The sequence below is a fragment of the Pristis pectinata genome, chromosome 6 (genome assembly GCF_009764475.1).
Source record: "Pristis pectinata isolate sPriPec2 chromosome 6, sPriPec2.1.pri, whole genome shotgun sequence".
NCBI lineage: Eukaryota > Metazoa > Chordata > Chondrichthyes > Rhinopristiformes > Pristidae > Pristis > Pristis pectinata.
Genome location: NC_067410.1, coordinates 99,560,936 through 99,586,447, shown reverse-complemented (window position 1 = coordinate 99,586,447; position 25,512 = coordinate 99,560,936). Strand labels below are relative to the sequence as shown.

General features: G+C 39.9%; 1 protein-coding gene across 4 annotated transcripts in view; it reads right to left on the bottom strand.

Annotated features, from left to right (window-relative positions):
* The window catches only part of trpc1 (transient receptor potential cation channel, subfamily C, member 1), a 56,466-nt gene that overhangs the window by 4,176 nt on the left and 26,778 nt on the right, over positions 1-25,512 (bottom strand). For all 4 annotated transcript variants that reach the window (XM_052018972.1, XM_052018974.1, XM_052018975.1 and 1 more), the window contains 5 exons: positions 13,335-13,474; positions 11,589-11,732; positions 4,314-4,492; positions 3,116-3,317; positions 481-675 (listed from right to left, as the gene is read on the bottom strand). In XM_052018972.1, the coding sequence (XP_051874932.1) occupies positions 481-675; positions 3,116-3,317; positions 4,314-4,492; positions 11,589-11,732; positions 13,335-13,474 (860 nt within the window). The remainder of the gene's footprint in view (positions 1-480; positions 676-3,115; positions 3,318-4,313; positions 4,493-11,588; positions 11,733-13,334; positions 13,475-25,512) is intronic.

Below are 25,512 nucleotides of genomic sequence, written 5' to 3'. Positions count from 1 at the left end.
AATGGCTGTAATATTTAGGACAAAAAGTTTTAAGCTAATACATAAACTGTTTCTTTAGCCTTTGCTTTTTGACTGATGTGTTCTGTACAGGTGTAAGAACTGTCAACATGTACAAGTCACACCTGGAACCGGTTTACTGTGAAGTGAAACTGAATTGGCAGTTGTGCCACAATGCACACAATCTGGCAATCAGGTAAACACAACTCAGACTGGACAAGGTTTAAACAAGCTTATACCTCACAAATATTACAGGCAGTATAGGGGTACTGGGAAATGCTTTCATTTGTTGGAATTATTTAAATATAGTTTCGGATTAATCACAACACTACAGTTGTTGCAGTGTCTAGGGTATTCACTTAACACAGAGGTGAGCATCACGTTATCAGGCATATTCAGCTACTGATCGTGTTTTCTCAAGACTGTGCAAGCATCATTCTTTCCTGACATTCGGCACACATCATTTTCAAAGTGTTTACTTACTTTAAGGCTGTTCTGTCTCTTCACCTTTCCTGCACTGGTATGAGAGCAGATCCATTTATTGAGACTCGTAAAGAGATAGCAAATGGTTTTTGGAGAAGGGATGATGTTGAATGGTGGGGGCAAAGTACACTTGTCGTCGAAGTAGCTCAGCCACAGCTTTGCGCGGGCAAACTTCCACTCCTTGTCCTCGTGATTCTTGTTTGGGAGTGGGGGAAGAAGAGTACAATGAAAAACACATTAAACACTGTAATTCATCAAAACGTTAAGACACCGAACAGATTCATTGAGATGAAAATATTGAAATTGCATAAATGCCACAATTTGGTCACTATAAGAAATTAACATCTATCCTGCTTGATTTAGTTTTTATTTCCATGTGGGAATAAAGGGTTCCACGGAATGCTGACATCAATTACATCCAATGTCAGCATCCTTTCTACGACCAGCATCAGATGATACACCACGAGTTCCAATGGTAGGGCCATGAAGTTCACATGCCTGAGACCAGACTTCTGAAAGTGAGCACTCTATTGCAAACTCAGCAAATGATTTTCAGGGGACTGGGAAAGTGCTGCAAGGACATCCTCAAAACCTCCTTGAGAAAAATTATAACGTTCTTGTGGACTCATGGGAATCCCTGATCCAAGACCACCCAAACTGGTGAAGCACAAAGGAAAGAAATGAGCACTGAGTCTCTCTGGGAACACGGAGATCAAGTACAATCAATGAAAGGAGCACACAACCCAGCCACCTGTCTTATCACATTTGACCTACAAAAGGACACCTTAGTCACCTCAGTACCCACAGAACTGTATTGGAAGCAAATCATTCTCGACCTCAAAGATCTGTAATAAAAGGAAGGTAATTTCAAACAAGTGACTTCCCGAAAAGATAGTTAGATCAAAGTAATAACCAAAATGAGGTATTTATATTATCTAAAACACCATCAACTCTTTATGTAGAGGACCAGGGAGACTGTAGGAATTTACAGAAATAGTGAACTCCTTCAGGGACGGCTACAGCTTTGTTTACATGATTTGAATGTCATCTGTGGAATGCAACAGGTCATAGGTGAATACTAATCACATAGATTACATCATTTAGTTAAGATCCTGGAGGGTTTTGTCCAATTGCCAGAAGAAATTACACAAAATTTTCTCTTGAAATTTTTCTCTTAGGGGAACAATGAACTGGGAAAACAAGACCTGTCAAGATAAGCAATCTCATGGGAATTGACAGGTTTGATTAATGGATTCTCTTACTTTTTGCATATTTTCTCAGAGGCAAGCTCAACTCCCTGAAAACTGAAAATAAATTTGACTCTTAAATTTATCCACAATCATTTTAATGGTTGAAGGGTAGATTTTCATTAAATATTTCGATATCAAGTGTTCTGATGGCAAATACACAGTTTACTATTGTGGGTGTCCCAATAAAGTATTTCAGGAAGTGGCTTTGTGGTTCACATCCAGTGCATTGCACTTGGACTGGTCTTGACTGCCTGAGAGGAGGTCCAAGAGGAATACAAAAGAATCTTCTCCCTCATTGTCCTTGAATTTTGTGTTTTATTGCATATTTAGAGAAAGAGCAGGGGAATGGGACAGACAAGATTGTTCTCCCAGGAGCCAGCACAGCCTCAAAGGGCCAAATGCTTTCCTTTTGTGTTATAACTAAAGATTCTGTTAAAAACCACTTAAATGATTCATCCTCCAACAGCCGTAAGGGGGGGGATCGGGCTGCTTTCTCACAGAGACCAATCCCTACATACGAGCCAATGTTAACTCCATTTTGACCATTACTTTGCAGCACTGGCAAAGGCTGCTACTGAGAGAAAATATCCTCTAATTACCCAGCTAGCGTCTCCTTGCTCCAAAACTCGTGTGCTCCCTGCACTGATTAAAATTTGAGATTTTACCAGGGTCTGTGCTTCAGTAATAGTAGCCCAATGAGGTGATCCAACCTGAACTTGAGAAACTGGCATATATTCAGCTGTGTAATGTAAAAGAGACTTCTGTTTTCTGCCATGGTCTAGTAGCAGCCATGCGTCTTTACTTGTATAACACGATTACATTAAGGCTAAAAGAAACTTTGTACATTCTTATAGTTTTATAACCGTCTATCGTATACTCAATGGGTTACTCTCTTCTGGACACATTCACCCCAACCCGGCAAAAGACAGAATTGTATGACTAGAATGATAGTAACTTGAATTCAAAATATTAAGGTTCTGATGAAGAGTCTGTGACCTGAAACATTAGCACAGTGTCTCTTTCCACAGATGCTGGGTCTGGCCTGCTGAGCATTTCCAGCATTTTTGGTCTTTATTTCCTATCTCTGATTTTCAATGAATTCAAAAATAAAACTTAGAGCGGTGATGTGGAGAACTCCATCTATTGAGTTAAAAAGTATAGATGTGTTTAAAATGAAGCTGATAAATATGTGAAGGAGTACGGAAAAGATAAAGGAGAATATGGTGACAATGTAAACTGTAGTAAGATGGGAAAGGGCTCATGTGGAACGTAACTATTGCCACAGTCATACTGTACCATTAGTCTAGTATGTAAATGCTCTATAACTTTGGCATACAATAAAACCAAAGATATTTTTTAAAATTTTCAACAATCATACCACTTACAGCTATCATCTGGAAGCTTTTGTGTAGCATGGCTACTAGGAGCTTAGTCAGAACAATTACAACCACCACGTTATATGTGCCAATGATGAGTGCCCCAACAGAAGACTGCAAGTCATCGGCATAGCTGAACCTTGTTACAAACAGTGCCACATGTGCCAGGGAGAAAATGTACCAGAATAGGGCGTAGCAGGTACCAATAAACCTGAAGGAAGAAAAGAAGAAGGAATTAATTCTTGACCTGCCAACTCCAGGTAAAGGACATTTAAAAAAAAATAAAATAGAAACCACATAGCTATAAAACACAATCATTCTGGATTTCCACTAAATGTAACAGGAGTTATGTTGGCAGATTAGATAGTGCAGTTCTACCTGCACTGCCACTTGAAGTCTACATCTGGGATTGAGAGAGGAAGGACAACTGAAAAGTACAGCATCTTTCATGGCCCACACACTCTGTTGTGGGCAGAGCGATCTCTGTCAGTACAATTTGAAACCAGTCAACTAAAACGCACATTAATGACTTTTCCTGACAGTTCCTCCCTGCTCTTTGGGGAAGGAGTGAACCTCTGGCTGGTCTTCAAAGTAACACTGGCATCCCACATTAAAAGTGATTGCACATCGTTCCATGAGACTGCAGATCAATCACAATGTGACCACCCATATTTAACGTCATTAAAAGTACATTAATTTCCAGTTTTCTAAAACAGATATGCTCTAGGTTTTAATTATGGGGGATTCTCACTAAAGCAAAATCTGATGCCTATGATTCCAGCATTTAGAATTTACGACTGCTTTCCTCCCTTCCCCTTGGATTTACCTTGTTCTCTCCTGCCTGTACACATCCCTCAGTAAAGACTAAGCATGTTGACAAACCATCAGAAGCAGTCGAAACTGTAATATAGGAACTGTGGGAAATGCAAGATCCTGACATCTGTCTTTGGTAATCCATAAAGGATCACGTATGAAACATGCATACTTGTGATACAACTTGAGAATGGCAAACAGATGGTGTAGTATAGCTTGGTAAATGGTAATCATTGGAATGGGGCAAAACAAGCAGGAGCAAACAATTGGGACTAACTATCATAAGTGAAAAATTACTCAGATCCAGAAGCTCTGATTTACACAATGGAACTGAAATGACATGGTGGCCTCACCTTCTGATGAATCAAAATAATTGTCACAGAATAAAACTCACGAGTGGAAGGTGCTATTGCTCTGTTGCTCACAGAAGATTCCCGTACAGTCCTTCCCTTTATCCACTGTTGAAAATTCCTTGTCGTATAACTGAGTCAGTCCGATGGTGAAGGAGATCAGTACAAGCAGAAACATTCCTAGGAACTTCCCAAAATCTTGCAGCATTTGCCCCATGGAAATCTGATCACAAATATTAGCAGCAGATTATTAACCGTGTTGGATTATAAATGGAATTAGTCATACTTAGAAAATAATGGTTACTAGGCAGTGAGTGCTATAAAAAGGCTGAAGAAATGTGACTTGGGTCTTGGTTTAGTTCGTAACGGGCACAGGCTAAGGCATGAACTTCTCCACATTCATACTAATTAAAAGACGGGACAAGAAAAATAAACAAAATACTTGTGCATGTTGCAAGATCTTGTCTTCCAAGACTGGCAATGGCACATTTAGCAAAGCACAGCTTTACTTTGAACCTTGCCAATAGGACACATACTCAGTTCAGACAAAGAATGCCAAAGAAGTAGAAATACCCCAGCAATGAGTCCAAAGAGTGATCAAAATAGATAAATTGGAACAATTTCAGTTGAGTATTCACTCATAAGGCTTTCTTAGAATTTAAAATATATAGCCTTTATATTCATATATCAGCTCTGAATCTCAGAAGATATCCATCAAATCCACTTGTAGATGAAGCTTTTCACAGTGCAAAACTGGTATGCGAGTTGGAACCTACAGCATGCATGCGCCTTAAATAGAAATTAGATACTTTATGGGCCTCTTTCACTGAGCTATAGAATTAGACTAGTACAATCATTGACCAAATTAAGCTGCGCATTCAAAAAATGGATGATCGTATTGTTTCTTCAGGAATTCTGGTGGACGAAAGGCATAAACACAATTTGAAAGTTAGAAGAAAGGTTTTCTATTTCTCAGAACTGATAGCCCTCTAGAGAAAAAGGAAGAACAGATTAAAAATTAAATGGTTTTGAAATGATGTCTTTTCATGTTTCTGTTTGTGAGGAAAGAACTGATTTAATGTTATAACTAGACCTTTGAAAAGCCAGAAGGTTTTATTATTTACTTAGATTTTGTTTTTCAGCTCTAGAACTGCCAGCTTTGCTATTTGCATCCACTATGCTGACACTTTGGACACATTGACACAACACTGTATTTTGTAACTAAATCCTGCCAGCTCAGCTTGTGAATCACTAGGTCAGCCTGATGGAGCAAATACAAACCATCACATTACTCAAAAGATCTTGTAAATTTTAGAAAACCAACATGAATCTTGAGAAATAAGCAGTAATACTTTCACTTTGATCTGCCAGAGGCTCCGTTTCCAATAGTTTTGCTTTATTTTCTTCGTGACTGTGTTTCAAGTAATTACCAGGAAATGTAACAAACCGCCCGTGTTTTCAAGCCAGATGCCAACCACATTTTCCATACATTAACTGGAGAGCCTGAAAGACATCACTGTTGTGAAACTCCAAGATTAATTCTATACTTTTAACTATATTTGCATAATGTTTGGGTTCTATTTGAACATGTCAATAGCTCAGGCAAACCTATAAATCAATGTTGCTTTTTTTTTAAAATAACAACGTTAATTTAAGGAAATAGAGGGTGTCCATACCCAAGACCCTATTTCCTGTAGCAAAGCCATTTAAGCTAATTTTATTGGATTTCTTGTGCAAATCATTAATATGAAGTTTAGATAATTATACTATATTACTCACTCTGCATAATCTTGTATACTCCCTCAAAAACATCTTCCATCACGTCATTCTCCCTGATTAAGTGACAGCAAAAGTTTACTTTTCAAATGAAATTTACTCTTGATTGCTTCCATTGCGGTGGTCTGACTCATTTAGTAGATTTTTGAAATTAGTCTCTTCCAGTTTTTCAGAGCATACACTGGTAACATTTTTGAAATCTCAGCCAGCATCTCAGAATTACAGTGAGAAAAAAAATCATTTAAAATATATGAGTAATGCTGTACTCTCAGAAGAGGAAAATGCAATGCTAAACCAAGGTTTATTATTGATCTAATATCTTCTTTATGTTGGGGAGTATGGTGGTGCTTGATGTGTTGGGATAAGACTCTCTGGAAGAAGTGATAGATGTGCCTTCTCACTATTCTACCCACAGGAAGTATTCAATCTCATGGCACTGCACATAGGTTATCAAATTATCATATTGAAAGCAGAACCGAGTTACTGTCTCATTTACCTTTGTAGGTAATAAATGAACAGACCACTGGTCATTCAAAAGCAGTCAATACATGAAAATGACGGAGCAATGCCTGGAAAGTAAAGTAGCCAAGTATCATAATGCTTTCTTCTTAACTAATCATGCATTATGCTCCATTTCCTGAAGAGGAGAATGAACGATCAACCTACTCCCAGAAAGTTAACAATATCATTAAAGAACCCAGGAGAGTAGGCTAGAATCTTCCTTACCTCCTGAGCCCTTCTATGAAAACTTAAGCTGAGGTTAGGAAATCCTTGCAGACAGAAACAGAGAGACTTTTGATTCAGCTGATTCAACTGGAGCAATCAGATAGCACTGCACCTTTAGAAGAAACATCAGAGATCCCATCACTCTGTTCAAGCTGACATCAAAGATTCTATAATGTTATCTGAAGTAGTGCAGGGATTTCTCCATATGTTCTGGAAAACACTCCTCTCCCAAATGATACCATCCAAAAATAATGATTGCTTTTCATCTCATTATAACATGTCACGGGTATAGAATGACCTACACGTTTTTGACAAGCAAATATACGTGCATGATATTGTTAAATTGTTGATAGGTTCTATCTGCTGGTTATAATTGGGTGAAGTTAGTACCCGAGAATTAAGAATAGGATACAGAAATCTATCGTAGCAACTGTGAATATTTATATCAAGACAATTTGTATTAATAATCACTTTAAATTATCAGCAAGACATTCAAAGTATACAGAGAAGGACTTGTGTATTTTTGCTATTTTAACAGTGAATGTCAAAACCCCACCATTCACTCTTAATTACTAATTATGATGATCCCAATTGACATTTTAAATTGAATCAATGGTAAAACATGAATGTGTGAGACAACTTTTTTTTAAACGATACTCTCATGGTTATTTGTACACTCGACAGTGTTCAGGAGGAGGATGGATAGGGGGAGGTGTGGGTGGGTGTTGGTGGCAAGTTGTTTTATAATCGTTGCGATGCAATTAATAACATCTCTGGGACATTTTGACTGTGAAAGAAGTTGCCTGAAACCATAAAATGCATGGGTCTTTGAATTTTATTTTTACAGCACCCAAGCCAACTGGAACACAACCAGTACTTATCTGGTGCCTATTTATTTTTAGAATTCTAAAATCAGCAACTAGTCTGTGGTCTGGTGCTTCTGTTTTATTATGGACATTATTCCTAGTGATTTTAATCTTTGTGAATTATAACTGCACCATAACATTATTGGAATCTTCAAAGGTCTGCCAGAGCGTGCCACATCTTTCTCTTCCTTAAAGCAAACCGAAAATAATAAACATTGAAGTCATTGAAGAACAGCAACATTATCAGTATTGGAAATTAAAAGGGAAGATGAGTAGCTAAGACAGTTCAAATATCAATTTTCACCACAACAATGTGATCAATGTCCAATTCTCATTTTCAATGACATTCACAATACACTTAGCACTTACAACCCACTTCCCCCATGCCTGCAGTCCTCAGATGTGGTGGTTTACCTACTGGCACCTTAATTCACTGCCTAATTTATACTTGTAGTCTAGGACAGAGTCATTAATATTATTATTGCTCATTCTGTTCTTCTGCAATCATAAGATGGTTGCCACTGGCAAAGGGAGCAATTATTCATCATCTCTCATCACCTTTGAACCACCTGCTTGAACCATTGTATTGAAGGTTCTTTTCTTGTTTTGTTGCTTAGAGAGTTCCAGGATTTAAACCTGGTAACAATGAAGTCATGGAGGTGTTTCCCAGATAAAACTTGTAGGAAAACTTGCTGTTGATGTTGGACATGTGCACAAGCTGTCCTCATCTTTCTGCATGGGAGAGAATGCAGAGTTGGAGGATTCTGCCCAAGAAGCCTTGATAGGCTGCTGCATACATCTTGTAAATGTAACGCATTGCAGTCATGGTGCGACAGTGGAGAAGAAAGTTAATGATCGAGATGGTGGGAGATAGGATGCCAAACGTGGGATTGTTTTAGTTGGGATGGTATTAAGCTTAATGAGTGTTGCTGGAGCTGAAGGTAGAATCAGAAGCAGAGAGATTGTACCTTCACACTCCTGACTTGTGCCTTGTCATGGAAAAGTTTAGTATATAAATGACATAAAAGCAGGTCAGTGGCTGGGTATCCTGCAGTGTAGCCTCAGTACTTGTACCTCATCCAGTGAAGATTCTGGACAATGGTGACCACATCGCCACACTCTCCCCCTCCCTCAACGCCACCATCAGAATGGAAATGCTGGGAGATTAATCAACAGCAGCATTAAGGATAGTTGGTTAGATTTGGTCTTATTGGAAACATAATCAAGCCTGGCTGCAAAAGTTACTTTCCAAGCCTGAATTCTGCTCAGGTTTCCTTAAACGTTGGTGAGGACTATTTCACCTGAAGACTTAGGAAGAGAACTAAACACTCCACAATGTTCAGTGAATATACCAGTTTCAAACATTCTGATGGAAGTAATTTCAATAGTGAAGCAGCTGAAGACATTTAAAACTCTGCTCTGATGAGCTCGAGCTGCAAACTACTGGGGTTGAGATAGCTGGTCACCAACACTCACAAATATCTTTCTTTGTGCAAAGTATGTCTCCAGCTATTTGAGAATTTTCTCCTCCAATCCCAATGCTTTCAAGTTTACTCAGGCTCCTTGATGTCAAATTTAGTCACAAGTTGCCTCAACATCATGAGCAGTATTTCCTCACTTCACCTCTAGAATTCAGCCCTTTTCCAATGCTTGAACTACATAGTTCAGGCAGAACCCAAGAACAGCCATGACTGTCCAGTAGCAGAGAAAGCTATCCACTCACATCCTGGGCAGTACTGTTATAATATCCTTGGAATCTCCTGTCATTTATACGATTGTCCATCATCATTCATGGCACGTTGCAGAGGTCTGATCTGCTCAATTGATTGGGGGGGGGGGGGCGAAGGGAGAATGACGCAGAACAATGTTGGGGTGTCCATCTATTCCTTGATATATTCTCTGCCAAGTGTGCAGGGTTATGCAGTGCTGTATTGCAATTTCCTATTTCTTATATTATGATCTTAGTGATGCCAAGAAAGGGGCAGAGCAGATTGGCAAGGACAATGGAACCTGACAAACATAGACGTTTGAAGACCCAGCATCTCTCTCTTTTTATCATTACCATTAAAATGAATGGACTGGTTCAACGATGAGTGTAGAAGAACATGCCAGGATCCACAAGAGCTACACTGAAAAACGTGGTGCCAATTTCGATTTAAATATTACCTTCCACAACCGCAGTCCCATCCCAATGCACTTACAGGTAATGAAACACTTTTGAGGTACAGTGACTGTTGCAATGCAAGGAAATGCCACAATGAATTTGCACAAACCAGCACCAAGATAAAAGGACAAAATAAATTTCCTTCATAATGTTGGTTAACATGCCGACCTATGCCAAACATGCCAAATTGTGTTAGTGCCACTGATGGACTATATCTGACTGAGAGGCCAGACAGAATCTTAGTTAAAAATCTGATCTGGAAGATGACACCTCCAACAATCTTTCCTATGGAGCCATTCCAGAACATGAGAACATTCCACAACAGTAGCATTATTGAAGTGGCACAGCAAGCAGGCAGGCTCACCTTGAATTACAAATACAACATTTCGACAGGTACATCGATAGGAGAGGGTTACAGACTAAATGCAGGGACTAGCTCAACTAGAGAACCTGGTCGGCATGGACAAGTTGGACCAAAGGGCCTGTTTCCACGCCGTATAATTCTATGACTGCCACTATACAGATAAGACAGTCAACATTCTTTCAAAAAGACCATTCAGAAACTTGCACATACATTGCAGAGTAGGAAGTGCTTTGCTTGGAGAGTCCTTCCCATTGACATTTTTCTGCAATTCATTAGTGCATAACTTAAAAACCTGTATTCTAGAATGTGTTTTTGTTTCCATCATACGTCCTAATGAATTGAATCTAAAAACAAATTTGAAATTTATGCTGTCACAAATTAATCTGACAGAACATCATTGAAATAGTCATAAAGGTGGCAGTTCATAACATCGCAAGAATAAGGCCCTCCACTCCTTCACCACAACACAGCATTGTCATTTTAAGCAATGAGTTACTGAGAAATAAACTATACACATGGTGCCACTGCATTTATCAGCCTAAACTCTGTAGAAGGTCAGATACAGTAACACAGCGACAGAAGCTCTTTACAAAGAAAAATGGTAAACTCACAAATCAACCACAAAATCTTGGAGGCTTCAGGTGTGAAATTCAGCCAGTCTCAAAATATTTGCAGTGCAAATATTTTTAGGTTAACAGTGCTCACAGTATAAAATGTTGATTCTAGACTGACTAAAGATGATGGCAGAAGTACAAGCAGACAATATTCATATTGTTTCCCTCCAAGATTTAGATTTCGGGTCAGGCTGGTGCCCACAAATCAAATCGGCCTGTTGACGCCTACATGGATGCATGGCATTAGTTGCTGCCCTCAGCATGCAATTTAATAAAGACATGTTACATACTGGATTCCTGGCTTTCAAAGGGTGGGGGAAAAAGAGAAATTAAGGATTAATTTATTGGACACCAAACTTTCGAACCTCCTGCTAGGAAGCTCTGGAAGACAATCAAGACCTGGCCTCCCACCAAACCCAGGATTATATGGTGCAGAGGAGAAAAAGTGCAGAGAATCAAAACTTTTAATTATACAAGATAACCATAGGGAAAAATAATAAATCATAAAATATGAAAGTACAGATGGCATTGGAGATGCAGCAAGCGATCGCACAGAAAAGTAAAATACATACAGTGTTTCATGTATTCTACTACGTGAAATAAAGAAGGACATTCTAGGCACTGACCCAAAGAGGAAGAAGGCAAAACCACCCCACAAGTCATTCTGACAGATCCCAGTTCATTTGAGGTACCTTTAACTGAGACCTACTGCTGATTACCTGCCCTGTGTATTCTGTAGGGCTTACCTATTTAAAAAAAAGACAAAAGAATAAAACTTTCAAGAGAATTAACCAATATGAGTGCATTACCTGCAGTGGTCCCAGGATGGAACTGGTTGTGTACATGAAGAAAAGCCGCAGAGAACTGAGAATATTCCCAAAAGCAAAGAGACCCTCTGCCACTAAAGTGGGATGAAAAGCGTCCCAATCCTTCCTGTCTCCAATGGCATGAAACTAGAGAGACATTAGAGAAGTTCAGAGCTTGTGTGAAGAATAACAATTTACAGATTATTCTTAGTTATCTAATACATTCATTCTTGATATCCTGATTCTCTATAGATTCCTTGAGGGCATTTGTTGTAAAATTTGGACAGTTGCTTACATATTTTCAGTCTGAAAGGTAAACACAAGCTCGCTCTGTAGTGCAGATTTGTTATTTTTGAGCAAGTAATCCTCTACATAAATTTATGTCACCAAAATGAACAAACCATATATAGTAAAAACACAGAAAATACAAGCTTCAAGGTGCAGCAACTTCTATGCAATGAAACTTGAAAATGTAATGCCCATATTTCACATACTGGATTTGACATGCATGAGCAAGTAACAGTGAAATTCAACTGAACTGCAAAAGTGGGTCTGTGGTCAATGCATTATTTCATGGCAACTAGCTTTCAATTTATATGCAAGGATTCGGGTTGGGATGAAGAACAACATACGCCCATCAAAACAGGGACCATTCATTGTTTTGTGCATCCTGCAGAAATTCTTCCTCTTCCCCAACGGACCTACATTTTAAACTAATTTACCACCAGTCATACAGACATAAATCAGGTCCCATCCAGAATTCCTACTCTGATCTATTTTCAGTCTCCTAAACTTTTCCAACTACTGTAAGTTTGAGGAACGGCACCTCATCTTCTGTATTGGTAGTTTGCAGCCCTGAGGGCTCAATATTGGCTTCAATAATTTCAAGTAATAAGCTTTATTTTTTTTTTCACCTTTCCACAAATATTGGATATTCCAGTCAAACTGTGTAATACCCTGAAGGGAAAAGCAGCAAAGTAGATTTTCAAATGTTGGGCTAAAAATACAATTTAAATCATTAGCTGCTACTTCTTGAAGCGAATTAAAAACTATTTTAGGGAAATTCTAGGCAATGGGTCCTCATGAGTGGGGAAAACGAGAGAATGTCAACCCTGGCTGCTGCGGTCGTATTTCTTCCAGCAGCGAGTGTTTGACATTCTCTCATTCAATAGCTCACAAACAAGTCACCTGTCCTCACTGCAGGGGAGTGACAGGGTCCAAAGAAAAGTAGTTTGGTAATGTATGCGAAATCTATTTTTTTCTTCTTCATAGCTTAATATTTCAACTTATCCTTCTGCAGACAGCAGGTTTAGGCCTTATTTCACTGTAAATAGAGCATTAATGAATCATCAAAATATCTACTATCAGGTACCAGTATTGCACAATTTACTAATGTTCGATTTATGAATTTTTTTTTTGCCGTAATGCCATTGACACTTTGCAGACATGTCTTCAATTTATGTATCTATTTTTTGCAATGACTAATAATACATCCCTCTCAGCCTATTGGAATGCACTGTACCAACATATCTATCATGCACTTCGCCAGCCTTTTTGATTTATGTAATTTTGCTTAAAGATACGTCTTCTAGGGATGCATCCATTTCATCAAGTGAAGAATGGCTGTATTTTAAATTAAATTCACAACTACTTTCTCATTTTTGCAACATCATCTTCTAGCTAATAGCAGCGATTCTCACATCCAAACATAACTACAGGCCTGCCTTTCTCTCCGCACATCTCGTTTACCTTATGATGAGCCACAACTTTGAGAGCAAAAGTTGCTAAATACAAGGAGTTCATGACAAAACTGAGCTGATTTCGAGACTCTTCCAGAAAATCTTCAAGTCCATCATACCACAGTCGCTTCACATCTGACCACACCATTCCTAGAGACAAATTATACATTAGCACATTCTAGAGAAAATTGCTATATTCAAACCATTGATTCAACAATATCTGGATTTCTCCAGTGGAGGCAGAAAATAATGACGCCACCTCTCAGAATGAGACTAAGACTTGCAGGACAGATCTAACAGCAATGACAACAGCAGCTTTAGGATGATGCAAAGTACACTGTTTTCTGTTCAGAGTTTCAAAGGAATGAAATTATCTGCATCCAGAGAATGTTTGCACTCAGTGAATGTAAACATTATTTGGCAGATCAGTACCAAAGTATTTGTTTCCATTTATGTAGAAAGGCTTGAAACTGAAACTAGTTTCTTGCTTTGCTTAATTCCAGAAGTGTGCAAGTGACTCAGTAATGGCTCACACTGGTTGCTTTTAAGATTATTCTGAGCAGCCATGAGGCTTAGCTCCATCTTCTCATGCAAGTGATTTTCTCTTCCCAGTGGTTTTTGCCTGACCATCATGCACTTCCTTCTCATGGCTGAGAAGCCACTTCCTTCCGGGTCTCCATAAAAAATTGAGGTATTAATTACTAGGGCTCGATGAGATTTATCCTAGCTCACTTCCTTCTGGGTCTCCATAAAAAAAAACTAGAGACCAAAGCATTAGTCTCCCCTTTAATTCCTCAAAAGGAATCTACCTTCTTGCATGGGGAGATATAGGCCCTCCCCAGGTTAAAAACACCCAACTTATGGACACCCCCGAGATATGAATGAGTTTTCATAATATTATTAAATTCTAAAGTCTGACATGTACATACATTCGTTCCTATAAATGGCAGAACTGGTTTCCTCTTTCTTCACTTTAAGTAATCGTTCTTTCTTAACAGTCTGCTCTGTATTTGATGCCATTCATTACAATACTGTGGAGGTGTAGTTACCATATCGAGTGATTTCTGACTTATGGCCAAAAATCAATTTACGGATGTCTGTAAAAACGGAACCCATTCACTACCCAGGATGTCTGTATTCTTCTATTCAAGGACTGCCATGTAAAATCAACTACAAAATACAATGCTACAACCTATTGCCCATCCTAACTATAACATCAACTGCGTCAACCAAATTGGTGGGTCCAGAGTCACATACAAACCAGACCATTTAAAATGGTGAGGATTTTTAAAACCAGCAATCCAGTAGCTTCATGTCACCATGACTGAGACAAGTTTTGTTTCCAGATTTATTTAATTCCCAAGCTGTCAACTTCTAATTTGAACCTAGTCTCCTGATCAATTATCCAGGCCTCCGTCTGCTAGTCTAGTAACTTAAACACTATGCTACCTTAACCTGTACAAGATGCCCTCAGGTACCTGGAGTTTGTAACTGCACTCCACCTCTGTGCTTCATCTTTTTATTACCCCTCAATTTAGACATTTGAGGTATTAATTGCTAGGGCTCGATGAGATTTATCGTAGGCTACTACAGAAGGCAAGGAAGAAGATTGCTGGGGGTCTGACAAAGATGTTTAAACTATCCCTGGCCACAGGTGAGGTGCCGAATGACTGGAGGACCTTCATGGTACCTTTATTCAAGAAAGGCAGCAGGTGATACAGACTAGTGAGGTGAACATGAGTGGTCAGAAAGTTATTGGAAACAAGTCTGGGGGACAAGACTAAAGCACATTTGAAAAATCAAGGATTAATCAAACATAATAACCATAGTTTTATTGGTGGGGAATTCTGTCTGATCAATTTGATGATCTTGTTTTGAAAAGAGATAAAGAAGTGTGTTAATGACAGCACTGCTGTTGATGCAGTATAAACAAATTATAGTAGAGCCTTTGGCAAGATCGCACATGGGATCTTGCACATGGGATCCTACATGGGCCACAGGTAAGGTTCTGGAAAATTGGAGGGCAGCTAATGTTTTTCCCCTATTCATGAAGGGCTGTAGGGATAAGAAGGAAACTGTAGGCCGCTGAGCCTTACATCAGTAGTGGGCAAACTACTGGAAAAATTTCTTGGGGATAGGATCTATGATTACTTGGAAAGGCAGGGACTGATTAGGGGAGTCAGTATGGTTTTGTGCATGGAAAATCTGACTGGAGTTTATGCTTTGAGGAGATTACTAAAAAAAAATGAAGGCAAGGCAACAGACATGGTATACATGAACTTCAGCAAGATTTTTGACAAGCTCCCACATGGTAGGCTGGTCCAGAAAGTTAGGGCACCTGGGGTCCAAGGTGTTTTGGATCCAACACTGGCTTGGCGATCAAAGGCAGAGGGTAGCAGTGGAAGGTTGTTTTTCTGACTGGAAGTCTGTAGCCAGCAGGGATCAGTGCCGGGACCATTGTTCTTTGTCATACGTGACATGGATGGTCTGTGGTCTGATAAGCAATTTTGCTGATGACATGAAAATTGGCAGAGTTGTAGATAGTAAGGATAGTTGCCCAAGGATACAGGAGGGCATAGATCAGCTGGAAAGTTGGACAGAACAATGGCAGAGGGGATGTAGTCCAGACAATTGTGAGGCAATGCATTTTGAGTTCTCTGATACGGGGCAGACATATAAAGTGAATGTCTGGGATCTCATCCATTGATGTACAGAGGGACCTTGAGCTGCAAGTTCATAGCTCTCTGAAAATGGTGACACAGGTGCATAGAGTAGTGAAGGTGGTGTTTAGTTTGCTTGTCTTCATAGGCAGGGGTATGGAGTACAAGTGTTGGGATATCATATTGCAGCTGGTCATGACATTGGTTGGGCCACACTTGGAACATTGTACGGAGACACAAGGCATCAACATCGATTTCTCTAACTTCCAGTTATCCCTCCCCTCTGTTTTCCCCTTCCCCCCCTTTTGTTTTATCTCATTCCTGTGGACCCCTCACCCCTTCTCTTCCCCATCCCCTGCTCTCATGATCTGCCCTCTATCTCCTTCCTATTCTCCACCTCCTTCCCCTTATTCCATGGTCTACTGTCCTCTCCTACCGATTCCTTCTTCTTCAGCCCTTTGCCTCTTCCACCTATCACCTCCCAGCTTCTTACATCACTTCCTTTTCATCCCCCCTCCCCCACCTGGACTCGCCTATCACCTGAGCTCACCTATCACCTGCCAGCTCATGCTCCTTCCCCTCCCCCGGCCTTCTTATTCTGGCTTCTGCCCTCTTCCTTTCCAGTCCTGATGAAGGGTCTCAACCCGAAACAGTAACTGTTTATTTCCCTCAGTAAATGCTGCCTGACCTGTTGATTTCCTCCAGCAGTTTGTGTGTGTTGGAACATTGTACACAGTTTTGGTCACCACAATATAGAAAGTATGTGGTAGCGTTACCAAGAGTGCAGAAGAGATTCATCAGGATGTTGCCTGGAGTGAAGGGCTTCAGTTACAAGGAGAAATTGGATAGGCTGGGATTGTTTTCACTGGAGCACAGGAGGCTGAGAGTCAACCTTGTTGAGATTTTTTAAATTATGAGCGGCATACATTAACTATCTACCCTGTCTTTTTCCAAGAGTAGGGGAATCTAAAACTAGAGGACATAGGTTTAAGGGGAGGGAGGAAATATTTAAAGGAGATCTGAGGGGCAGGTTTTTCCCCCACACTTGCCCCTCAGATCTCCTTTAAATACTTAGGGAATATGGTGCAAGCTGCCAGAGGAGGTGGTAGAGGCAGGTACAATCATAGTGTTTAAAAAAACATTTGGACAGGAAAGGAATAGAGGGATATGGGCCAAATACAGGAAGATGGGATTAGCATTGACAGGCTTCTCAGTCAGCAGAGACTAGCAAGGCCGAAGGGCCTGTTTCTGTGCTTAAAACTCTGTGACTAATTGGGCTAGGACATAACAATGAATGGTAGGGCCCTGGTGGTTATTGAGGGACACAGAGACCTTGGTGTACTAGTTCAAGGATCCCTGGCAGCACAGGGAGATAAGGTGAGGAAGAAAGCATTTGGGATACTTGCCTTCTTTAGCCAGGATATATAGGATATAACAACAGGGAGGTTAAAATACAACTTTATAAAACATTGGCCAGGCTACAACTGGAATGCTGTGCGTAGTTCTGGCTGCAACACAATAGGAAGAGTGTGATTGCACTGGACAGAGTGTCAAGGAAATTTATCAAGGTGTTGCCTGGGATGGACCGTTTTAGTAAGGAGGATTGACTAGATACACTGGGTTTATTTTCCTTGGAGTGGAGGAGGCCGAGGGGTGACCTGACAGAGGTATACAAAATTGAAGAGCATAAATAGGATAGATAGTGAGAAATGTTTTCCCACAGCAGAGATACCTTAAACCTATGCCCTCTGGTTTTAGATAAGGATAGAAGGATTAGAAAGGATCTGAGGGATACATTTCCAGCCAGAGGGTGACTGGAATCTGGAATGCAGGAAAATGGGATTAGCCTTGACAGGCTTCTCAGTCAGCAGAGACTAGCAAGGCCGAAGGGTCCAAGGAATGGTGGAGGCAAAGACTCTGACAACCTTTAAGTACCTAGAAGAGCACTTGAATCGCTAAGGCACAAAAGTGCTGGTAAATGGGATCAGTGTAGGTAGGTACTTGATGGTCCACATGGACATGTTGGGCTGAAGGGCCTGCTCCTGTAATCTGTAACTCTATGACTTGAGAAACACTCTGTGATTGCTAAATGCTGTAAATATAAATGTGACAATTTGGAAAGAAAAAAAAGCAATGGATTTGTTTCCAAGCCTTGCAGGCAATAAGGCAGCTTCCTGGCACTGAGAAATTAACTTGTTTTTGCATTATATTCAGTATTAAAATTCAGAGAACCAGAGACTCAAGAACTATTTCTTAAAAGACATAGCTTTAGGATGACATCTGCATAATTTTGAACAATTTAACATTTTAAAATGTCCAATAAAACCTTCCACAGGGAGGCTAAAGTACCACATAATTACTCAGGAAATACTACATTGCCCTTTGCATTTAGCTGAAGACTAAAAGTAAATTATAATTGATGCCTAGTGGCTAGAAGGTGTCAAATGTTATTGAATTATATGCTTCATACCACAACTGTGGTCTAACTACACTTGATGCTGACTGTACTCAGAATGCATTCACTGTATGGAGTGAAATTGATTTTTCTATGCATTCTTTACAATGTGTCGCCAGGAAAATATCGATGCTCAATTTGCCTTCAGGGCATTGAAAATGCGTTTTGGAGATACCAAAGTGATCAATCCAAAAGCACCTGCTTAGCTAACACCACGTATAATTGGTGCAAACAGCACACAAGCATCTAAGCCAATCAAAGAATTTGCAGCTTCTGGGAAAGCAAAAGCAACAGAATCTGGTTCACTGACAGCAGTCCCAAACTTCAATCCAGTGGTATGAGGAGAAGCTGTTGACAAAGCTGTCCAGCGCAGCTCAGTCACCCATAATATGCTAGTGTTGATTAGCTGGCGTTCTGAGTGCACTAAAGTGAGTCAGAGTGATCGCCCTTGACATCATCAGCATTTGACCCAGTGTGGCAACAAGCAGCACAGGGTAAAGAGGGAAACTCTCTGCTGACTAGTGTTATCCTTGCATAAAGGTGGCTATTTGTAGGACAATAGCCGCAGCTCCAGAACAATGCTATGGATGTTATTCAAGACAATGCTGCAAATGATTTTCTCAAGGGTAATACAGTCATGATTCTTTGTCTCTAAGGCAGTATCCTAGGTCAACCCATCTTCCACGATTTCATCTATAGCCTTCCCTTTCATATGATTTACATACTAATGTCCAAAGAGGGCACAGGTTTAAAGTGAGAGGGGAAAAATTTAAAAAGGGATCTGAGGGGCAACTTCTTTTTCTCCCCCCTCACAGAGGGTGGTGGGTATATGGAACGAGCTGCCAGAGGAAGTGATAGAGGCAGGTACAATTACAACATTTAAAAGACATTTGGACAAGTACATGGATAGGAAAGGCTTAGAGGGATATGGGTCAAACACAGGGAAATAGGACTAGCTCAAGGAGACAACTTGGTTCGCATGGACGAGTTGGGCAAAAGGGCCTGTTTTGGGGCTGTATGACTCTATATTGGACGTGGATACTTGTTGAAAATTACTGCGTCCAAGTGATCTTTGTGACAAAAACCAAAAGAAACAAATGAGTGAGGTTCAAGTCTCTTCCAGTCCCTTGTCTGCAGCTGCCTTTGGTCACTAAAGGCTCCTGAAGGCAAAATACACAAACTGAAGCCAGAATATGAAAGCTGATCCCTGGTACACAAGCAGGACCAAACTTGGTCTTTGAAGTGTCAAGAAAGGTGGCTTGCTGCTCACATGGAAATCCTTAGCAGGCTTCTAAGTATATGGTACCTTTCCCAACCTCAGGTGCCCCAGAACCCTTTGAAACCAATTAAGTATTTTTGAAATCTTTAAATGTAATCAATTTTTTTGATTTTTTTTTTTTACACACATCACACTTCTACAGCTAGGTAATCTATTTGTTGATAATAACTGGGAGATAAATAATGGACAGGACACCAAGGATAACTCACATGCTCTTCTTTGAAGGGCTCGTTTACATCCACCTGAGAAGTTAGTAAAGGCCTTGGTTTAACACTACATCTGAAAGGTGACCTGTCCTGCTAATAAAGTAGATCCTTAGTTATGACTAGCCATTAAGCCTTGATTCTTGTGCTATAGTCTCTGGGATGGATTTTGAACCCACAAGGGGTTTGACTCAAAGACTAGAGCACTGCTCACTGAGACTGACACATTATAGAAACCTGGTATTATGGCAGGAAGAGGCAACAAAAGGAGAAAGCTGCTCGTACTCTGGTGCGCCCATTATAAGCAAAATGCAGCACTTCCTCTCATCCAACATACTGTATCTCATTATTAAAGATGCGACACATCACTGAATAATTTAGTCATTAGTTTCCTTTTAAACCTCAATTTCCCCCATACAAGCACTAGTACCTAAAAAAAAGTGAATAAACATTAGGGCAACCCTTCAGGGCAAAAAAAAGTATCATTCAAACACTGCCAAACCCTGAAGGCCTCTTACTGTGGCTTTACAACTTCTGCCAGCTCTCTGTCATTAGCGTTTGCCTTCTCCTCCTCCTCCTCCTCGCATACCTCATCACTACTCCTCTTTGACAAGTAAACACCTGCTTTTCAACAGCAATGTTGTACATTATGCAGAAAAATACTACAATTCTACCAGGTTCCTCCAGGGCACATTATAGAGCTCCCTTGTATGGTACAAATGGACTAAATGTCTGCTAAATGATGTTCCTGAAACATGTTTCTTTAAAGGCTCTTCACCGGGTGGTATGAAGTGTCAGAGCAGTGTCACTAGGCATAGTTCAAGGAGGTAAACCTTCTCCCTCAGAAGTCAAACATTTGACCTCATATCACACTGGATTGCTGTCACATTTCTCTGAAAACGTGAACATAAAAACTTGTGAATATGAGAAGGGCCATTCATCCCCTAAAATATGTTCTATTATACGATTAAATTACAACCAATCTGCATCGCAACTAAATATTTTTGCCTTTGTTCCATCTCTATTCATATTTTCAATAAACAAAATTCTATCAGTCATACATTGTATATATTGAATTCACCCCCATTATTCCCAAGCCTTTGTGGAAAAGTGTAACAGATTTTGAGTACCCATGAGATCCATTTGGGAATTCCAAATTGTGGTGAGAATGTGGAACTCTCTACCACAGGGATCAGTGATAGCAATAAGTATTGGTGCATTTAAGAAGATACTGAAGGAGCACACATGGGAGGACGGAATAAAGGGTTTCACTGACAAAGTTAAATGAAGAAAGATGGGAGGAGGCTTAATTGTTGCATACACTGGTTGGGCCAAATAGCCCGTTTCTGTGTAATCCTTTGTGAAGAAGACTTTCCTGATTTCATTTAGGGCCAACAGAACTAGAGTCAACCTCAACCCCAAGGGACTGGCTTAAAAGAAGATTGGCAGCCAACTTAACATGATGCAATCACAGCCGAGTCCATTCTTAGTCCTTACCATCTGCAAACATATCCTTTGCAGCAGGAATTACTGGACAGATATCATGTTCCTTTGTGTGAGAAGCATCAAGAGCAATTGCAGTGCCTTCCTCATTGGTCAAGCTGATACCTGCAAAGGATCGAACCCAGCCTCCCCCATAAGTGTGAGATTCACTATTGTACCAAATTGTGCATTTATTCACAGAACCTTTAGAACATTTAAAACCCCATCATCTCTCTTCACTGAATTTCAGCTCAACAATTCCAAAAGGATAAACTTCATATATGATACATGGCTCTTTGGAGAATTACACAGCACTACATCGAACAGCGCAAGAACAGGCCCTTCGTCCCACCATATCTGCGTCGACCAAAAAGGGATGTTTCAATGGAAAATCAACCAAGTGTAAATGTCAGGATTACTTTCAAGAATTGTTAAGAAGCTACCCTGCGATTCAGAAATTTGATTCAACAAATGACATAACATAAATCCACTAACTAGTTACATTAGACTGCTGGTTTACTTCACAAAATTTTAACACTAGTTAGAAGTATTTCAATACTGTCAAATTATTTTTAAACACCGTTTTTCCATGCCTGTATTAGGTTTACTCTGGCTATTCTTCTCATTATCATGTTCCATTCTTCCACAAAATCTCCAACCCACCAAAAAAAACAAGGTTTGAATTTTTGACTCTCAATCCTACTGAGGAAATAATTTTAGCTTGACAGCATTTTTATCAATTAACATACTTTGGCCAACAAAATTGCCAAGTTTCAATGCCTGTGAACAAACAGTGATTTCCACCTGCTGGGTTCTCTATTCCCAAAACTTCCAATGGCCAAGAAAATGTAGAAATGATTCAAGCTCTTGGCCCAAGCCCGCCAATGTCAACTTCAACACTTGCTTGCAAACATATGCAGAGTAAGTTTGTGGACATATCATGATGGAAAGTTGTATGCTTCAAGTTCTACAGCAGTCCAATAAAAAGATCAAACACATTCTCTCGGCTGAATCTTGAGCACCAGTGGAGCTGTGAAATAGTTTTCTACAGAAGGCTGTTGAAATCCTTTCAAAAAAGTGAACTTTTGGCAAAAAGTACACAGGCATTTCTGAAGGTAGCTGAACAATTCTATATCAGGATCAGTAGTAAACCTTTGCTAAGTGTAGCAAGTTTTGAGGACCTGTTTAGACAGATATTTCAATTCCATTTCTGAATTGTGTGCTATTCTACTAACATTAATGAACAGTTACACACTAATAACACAAGACATATAACTGGATGCATTAAAATCTTGCTTTTAGATTAATTTATGTATAGTGTGTTTTACATAAGATTTTATTTTTTAAACAAAAGGAATTACTATTCAACTTAGATTCTTCTTTTAGAAGCAACATAGAAGGAGGCCATTTGGCCCATGAAGTCTAGTTGGCTCTCAGCATTCCCATCAGTCCCATTACCCATTTCCTTCCCTCTAACTTATTCTCTATCACACATCCATCAACTCCTCCGAGATCCTCCTATCACCCATCTACATTAAGGGCATGTGACAGTGACCTACCAGCACACCTTTGAGACACGGGAAGAAGCTGGTAGGTCACTGGGGAATCCCACATGGTCACAGGACATTAATGAACTAGGTAGGGTTTTATGGCAATGTATCAATTTCATTGTCACCACGACTGAAAATAGTTTTTTTTAAATACAGCTTCATTTAATTACTTGAACTTAAATTCCGCAGCTGCCAAGAAGGGGTCTGAACTCATGTCTCTAGAGCAGTGGTCCAGAACACTAGATGATTATGGGTTGACATTCCACTTCAGGACCTTATGACATAGTCTATGCACAGAGCACCAAGGGAGTGGTGCACTGCTGGGGATTACAGCAGAGTGACAGGGCTTTTGGCCCAACGTCCATTGTGAAGGGAGGAAAATCCAACAAGGATGCAGTGCTTTAAGGATGACTCTATTTATATGTATAAAATGGGGTGTATCTTTAACATGCCCTTCTAAAAATGGTAATTTTAAATTCCTGTGGACATCCCTGATGTCAGTTCTTATGCCCCAAATTAATCTTCTTACGTTCTACTTCATCCAACCCTCCACCTTGCTTCAACAAGACCATTTCCACCCATCTTGTCTGTTACCTAGCTTCTCCTTAAAGACTGCTGTTTCCCACCTCAACTCTTTGCTGCACCTCACCTCAACTATCTGCCACCTAGCATTCCCACCATTCAGGAGGTAAAGAATTCACTCTAATTGCTTACCACATTTATTAGGGGCTCTCATAACAGCTTTGAGGTCCCAAAAAGAAGCACCTACAAATGAGATGTTCACCCAGATCTCGCCAGCCAGTCAAATGGAGATAAATAAACCCAATGACATCTTGCTAAAGAACTGCAGTGATTTATCTTGGCCAACACTAACCTCTGAGCCAGTGGCAAAATAAACACATTAACCAGTCATTTATCTTACTGGCAACTATTGTACCTGTACTGCTCGAGTGACCTCGTGACAATAAGTACACAAGGATGGGTCACTGTACAAATTTTGTGTTCTATTCACCGACTATGAAAGAAACAGAAGGAGATAAAATAAACCGAGTTGCAACTTGAAATGAATAGAATGTTTATAAGATTAAAGTGGATCACTGAACTAGTCAGAAATTTTGAAACTCCCACATTAGTGGGTACAGACATGGAAGTCCCAAACTTCCCAAGATATCCTAGCCACTGGCATTTCCAATGTCCTCTGGTGTTGAGTTCCTTATGGATGCCAGTGGCAGAGTGCCAACTTCCTGCAGTTTTCCAGCAGTTACAGAGGGAAATCAACCTTCCGAACATGCGCAAGGTTAGACCTGGCACAGGTTCAGCGTCTCCACTCATTTCAATGCAGAGGAATAAATGTGGGGCAGTTAAAGGTAATTTCAATTATTTTTCAGTTAACTGAAAATTTCAATATACTTAATTGTTCTTGTTGTTTTAGTGATTTCTAATTTAATTTAAAACATCTCTCAATGTGTTAATTTTAATAACATTTGCAAACTTTCAGGCAGTTCAGCTGGGGAGGGCATGGCTTAATCAACTGTCAAAGCATTTCCAAGGGATTTACAACTGGTTTCATACTAGGCAGACAATTCACCATCCCCAGGTGTTACGGACTCAGTGAAAGTCCCTTTAAGATAGAGAGTGTGTGTGTATGTGTGTGTGGGGCGTGCTTACGTCAATAGAAGATAAAGGACGTAATGACGTTGTTGAAGAAGAAGAAGAGGGAGAGAGAGAGAGAAGGGAGAGAGACACCAGCCTGCTTGTTTTCTCTATCGATGGATGAGAAACAATAACTGTGTTTGCCACTGAAATCCATGTATGGAAGTTGGAAGTTGGAAGTAATCCGGTGGAGTTCACTTTGTTGCTGACCTGTAGAAGGAAACAGGTATTTGTGTGTGGACGACCACGGTTCGGATGCTTGCGGGGTGAGGAAGTCACTACCGAGTAAACACTGAAGTGTCGTTTGGGTTCCATCGTGGAACATTTGGATTTCGTATTTACTCTCTCTATGTTTTTCTACATCTACATCTTATCTTCAGACAACGGTGGTTGTTGAAGAAGCCCTTGCTCACGTTTCACCTTATGGCTTACGGAACTGAACTTTAAGAACCATTCCGGAACTGGGAGTTTTGGACTTTGTCACACACACACACACACACACGAAGAGTTTAGTTTTGGGGTTAACGTTCAAGGTTTAACATTCTTGAATTCTAACATACTAACATTTTTTTTTACTTTTATTTTACGTATTATCATAAGTAGTGATTAATAAAATAGTTTTTAACACTGAATCATGCTCAGTGTGTTTCTTTTGTTGCTGGTTTGTGACACAGGAAATTCCATTTCATAATATTTGTAATGTTAGATCTCTTGTGGGTGCAGAGCTGCTCCATACAAAATAAAACTATGCAAGGCACAAAACCACAACGTACAAGACTAAGTGGTATGGTGGACATACTAATTAGGCTAGAATTTGCTGGGACTTTTATTCTCAGCACTATTTTTGAGCCTGGGTGATATATTTCTGCTTCTCCTAGCTGGCAAGCAATAATGCAAAACTAAAAC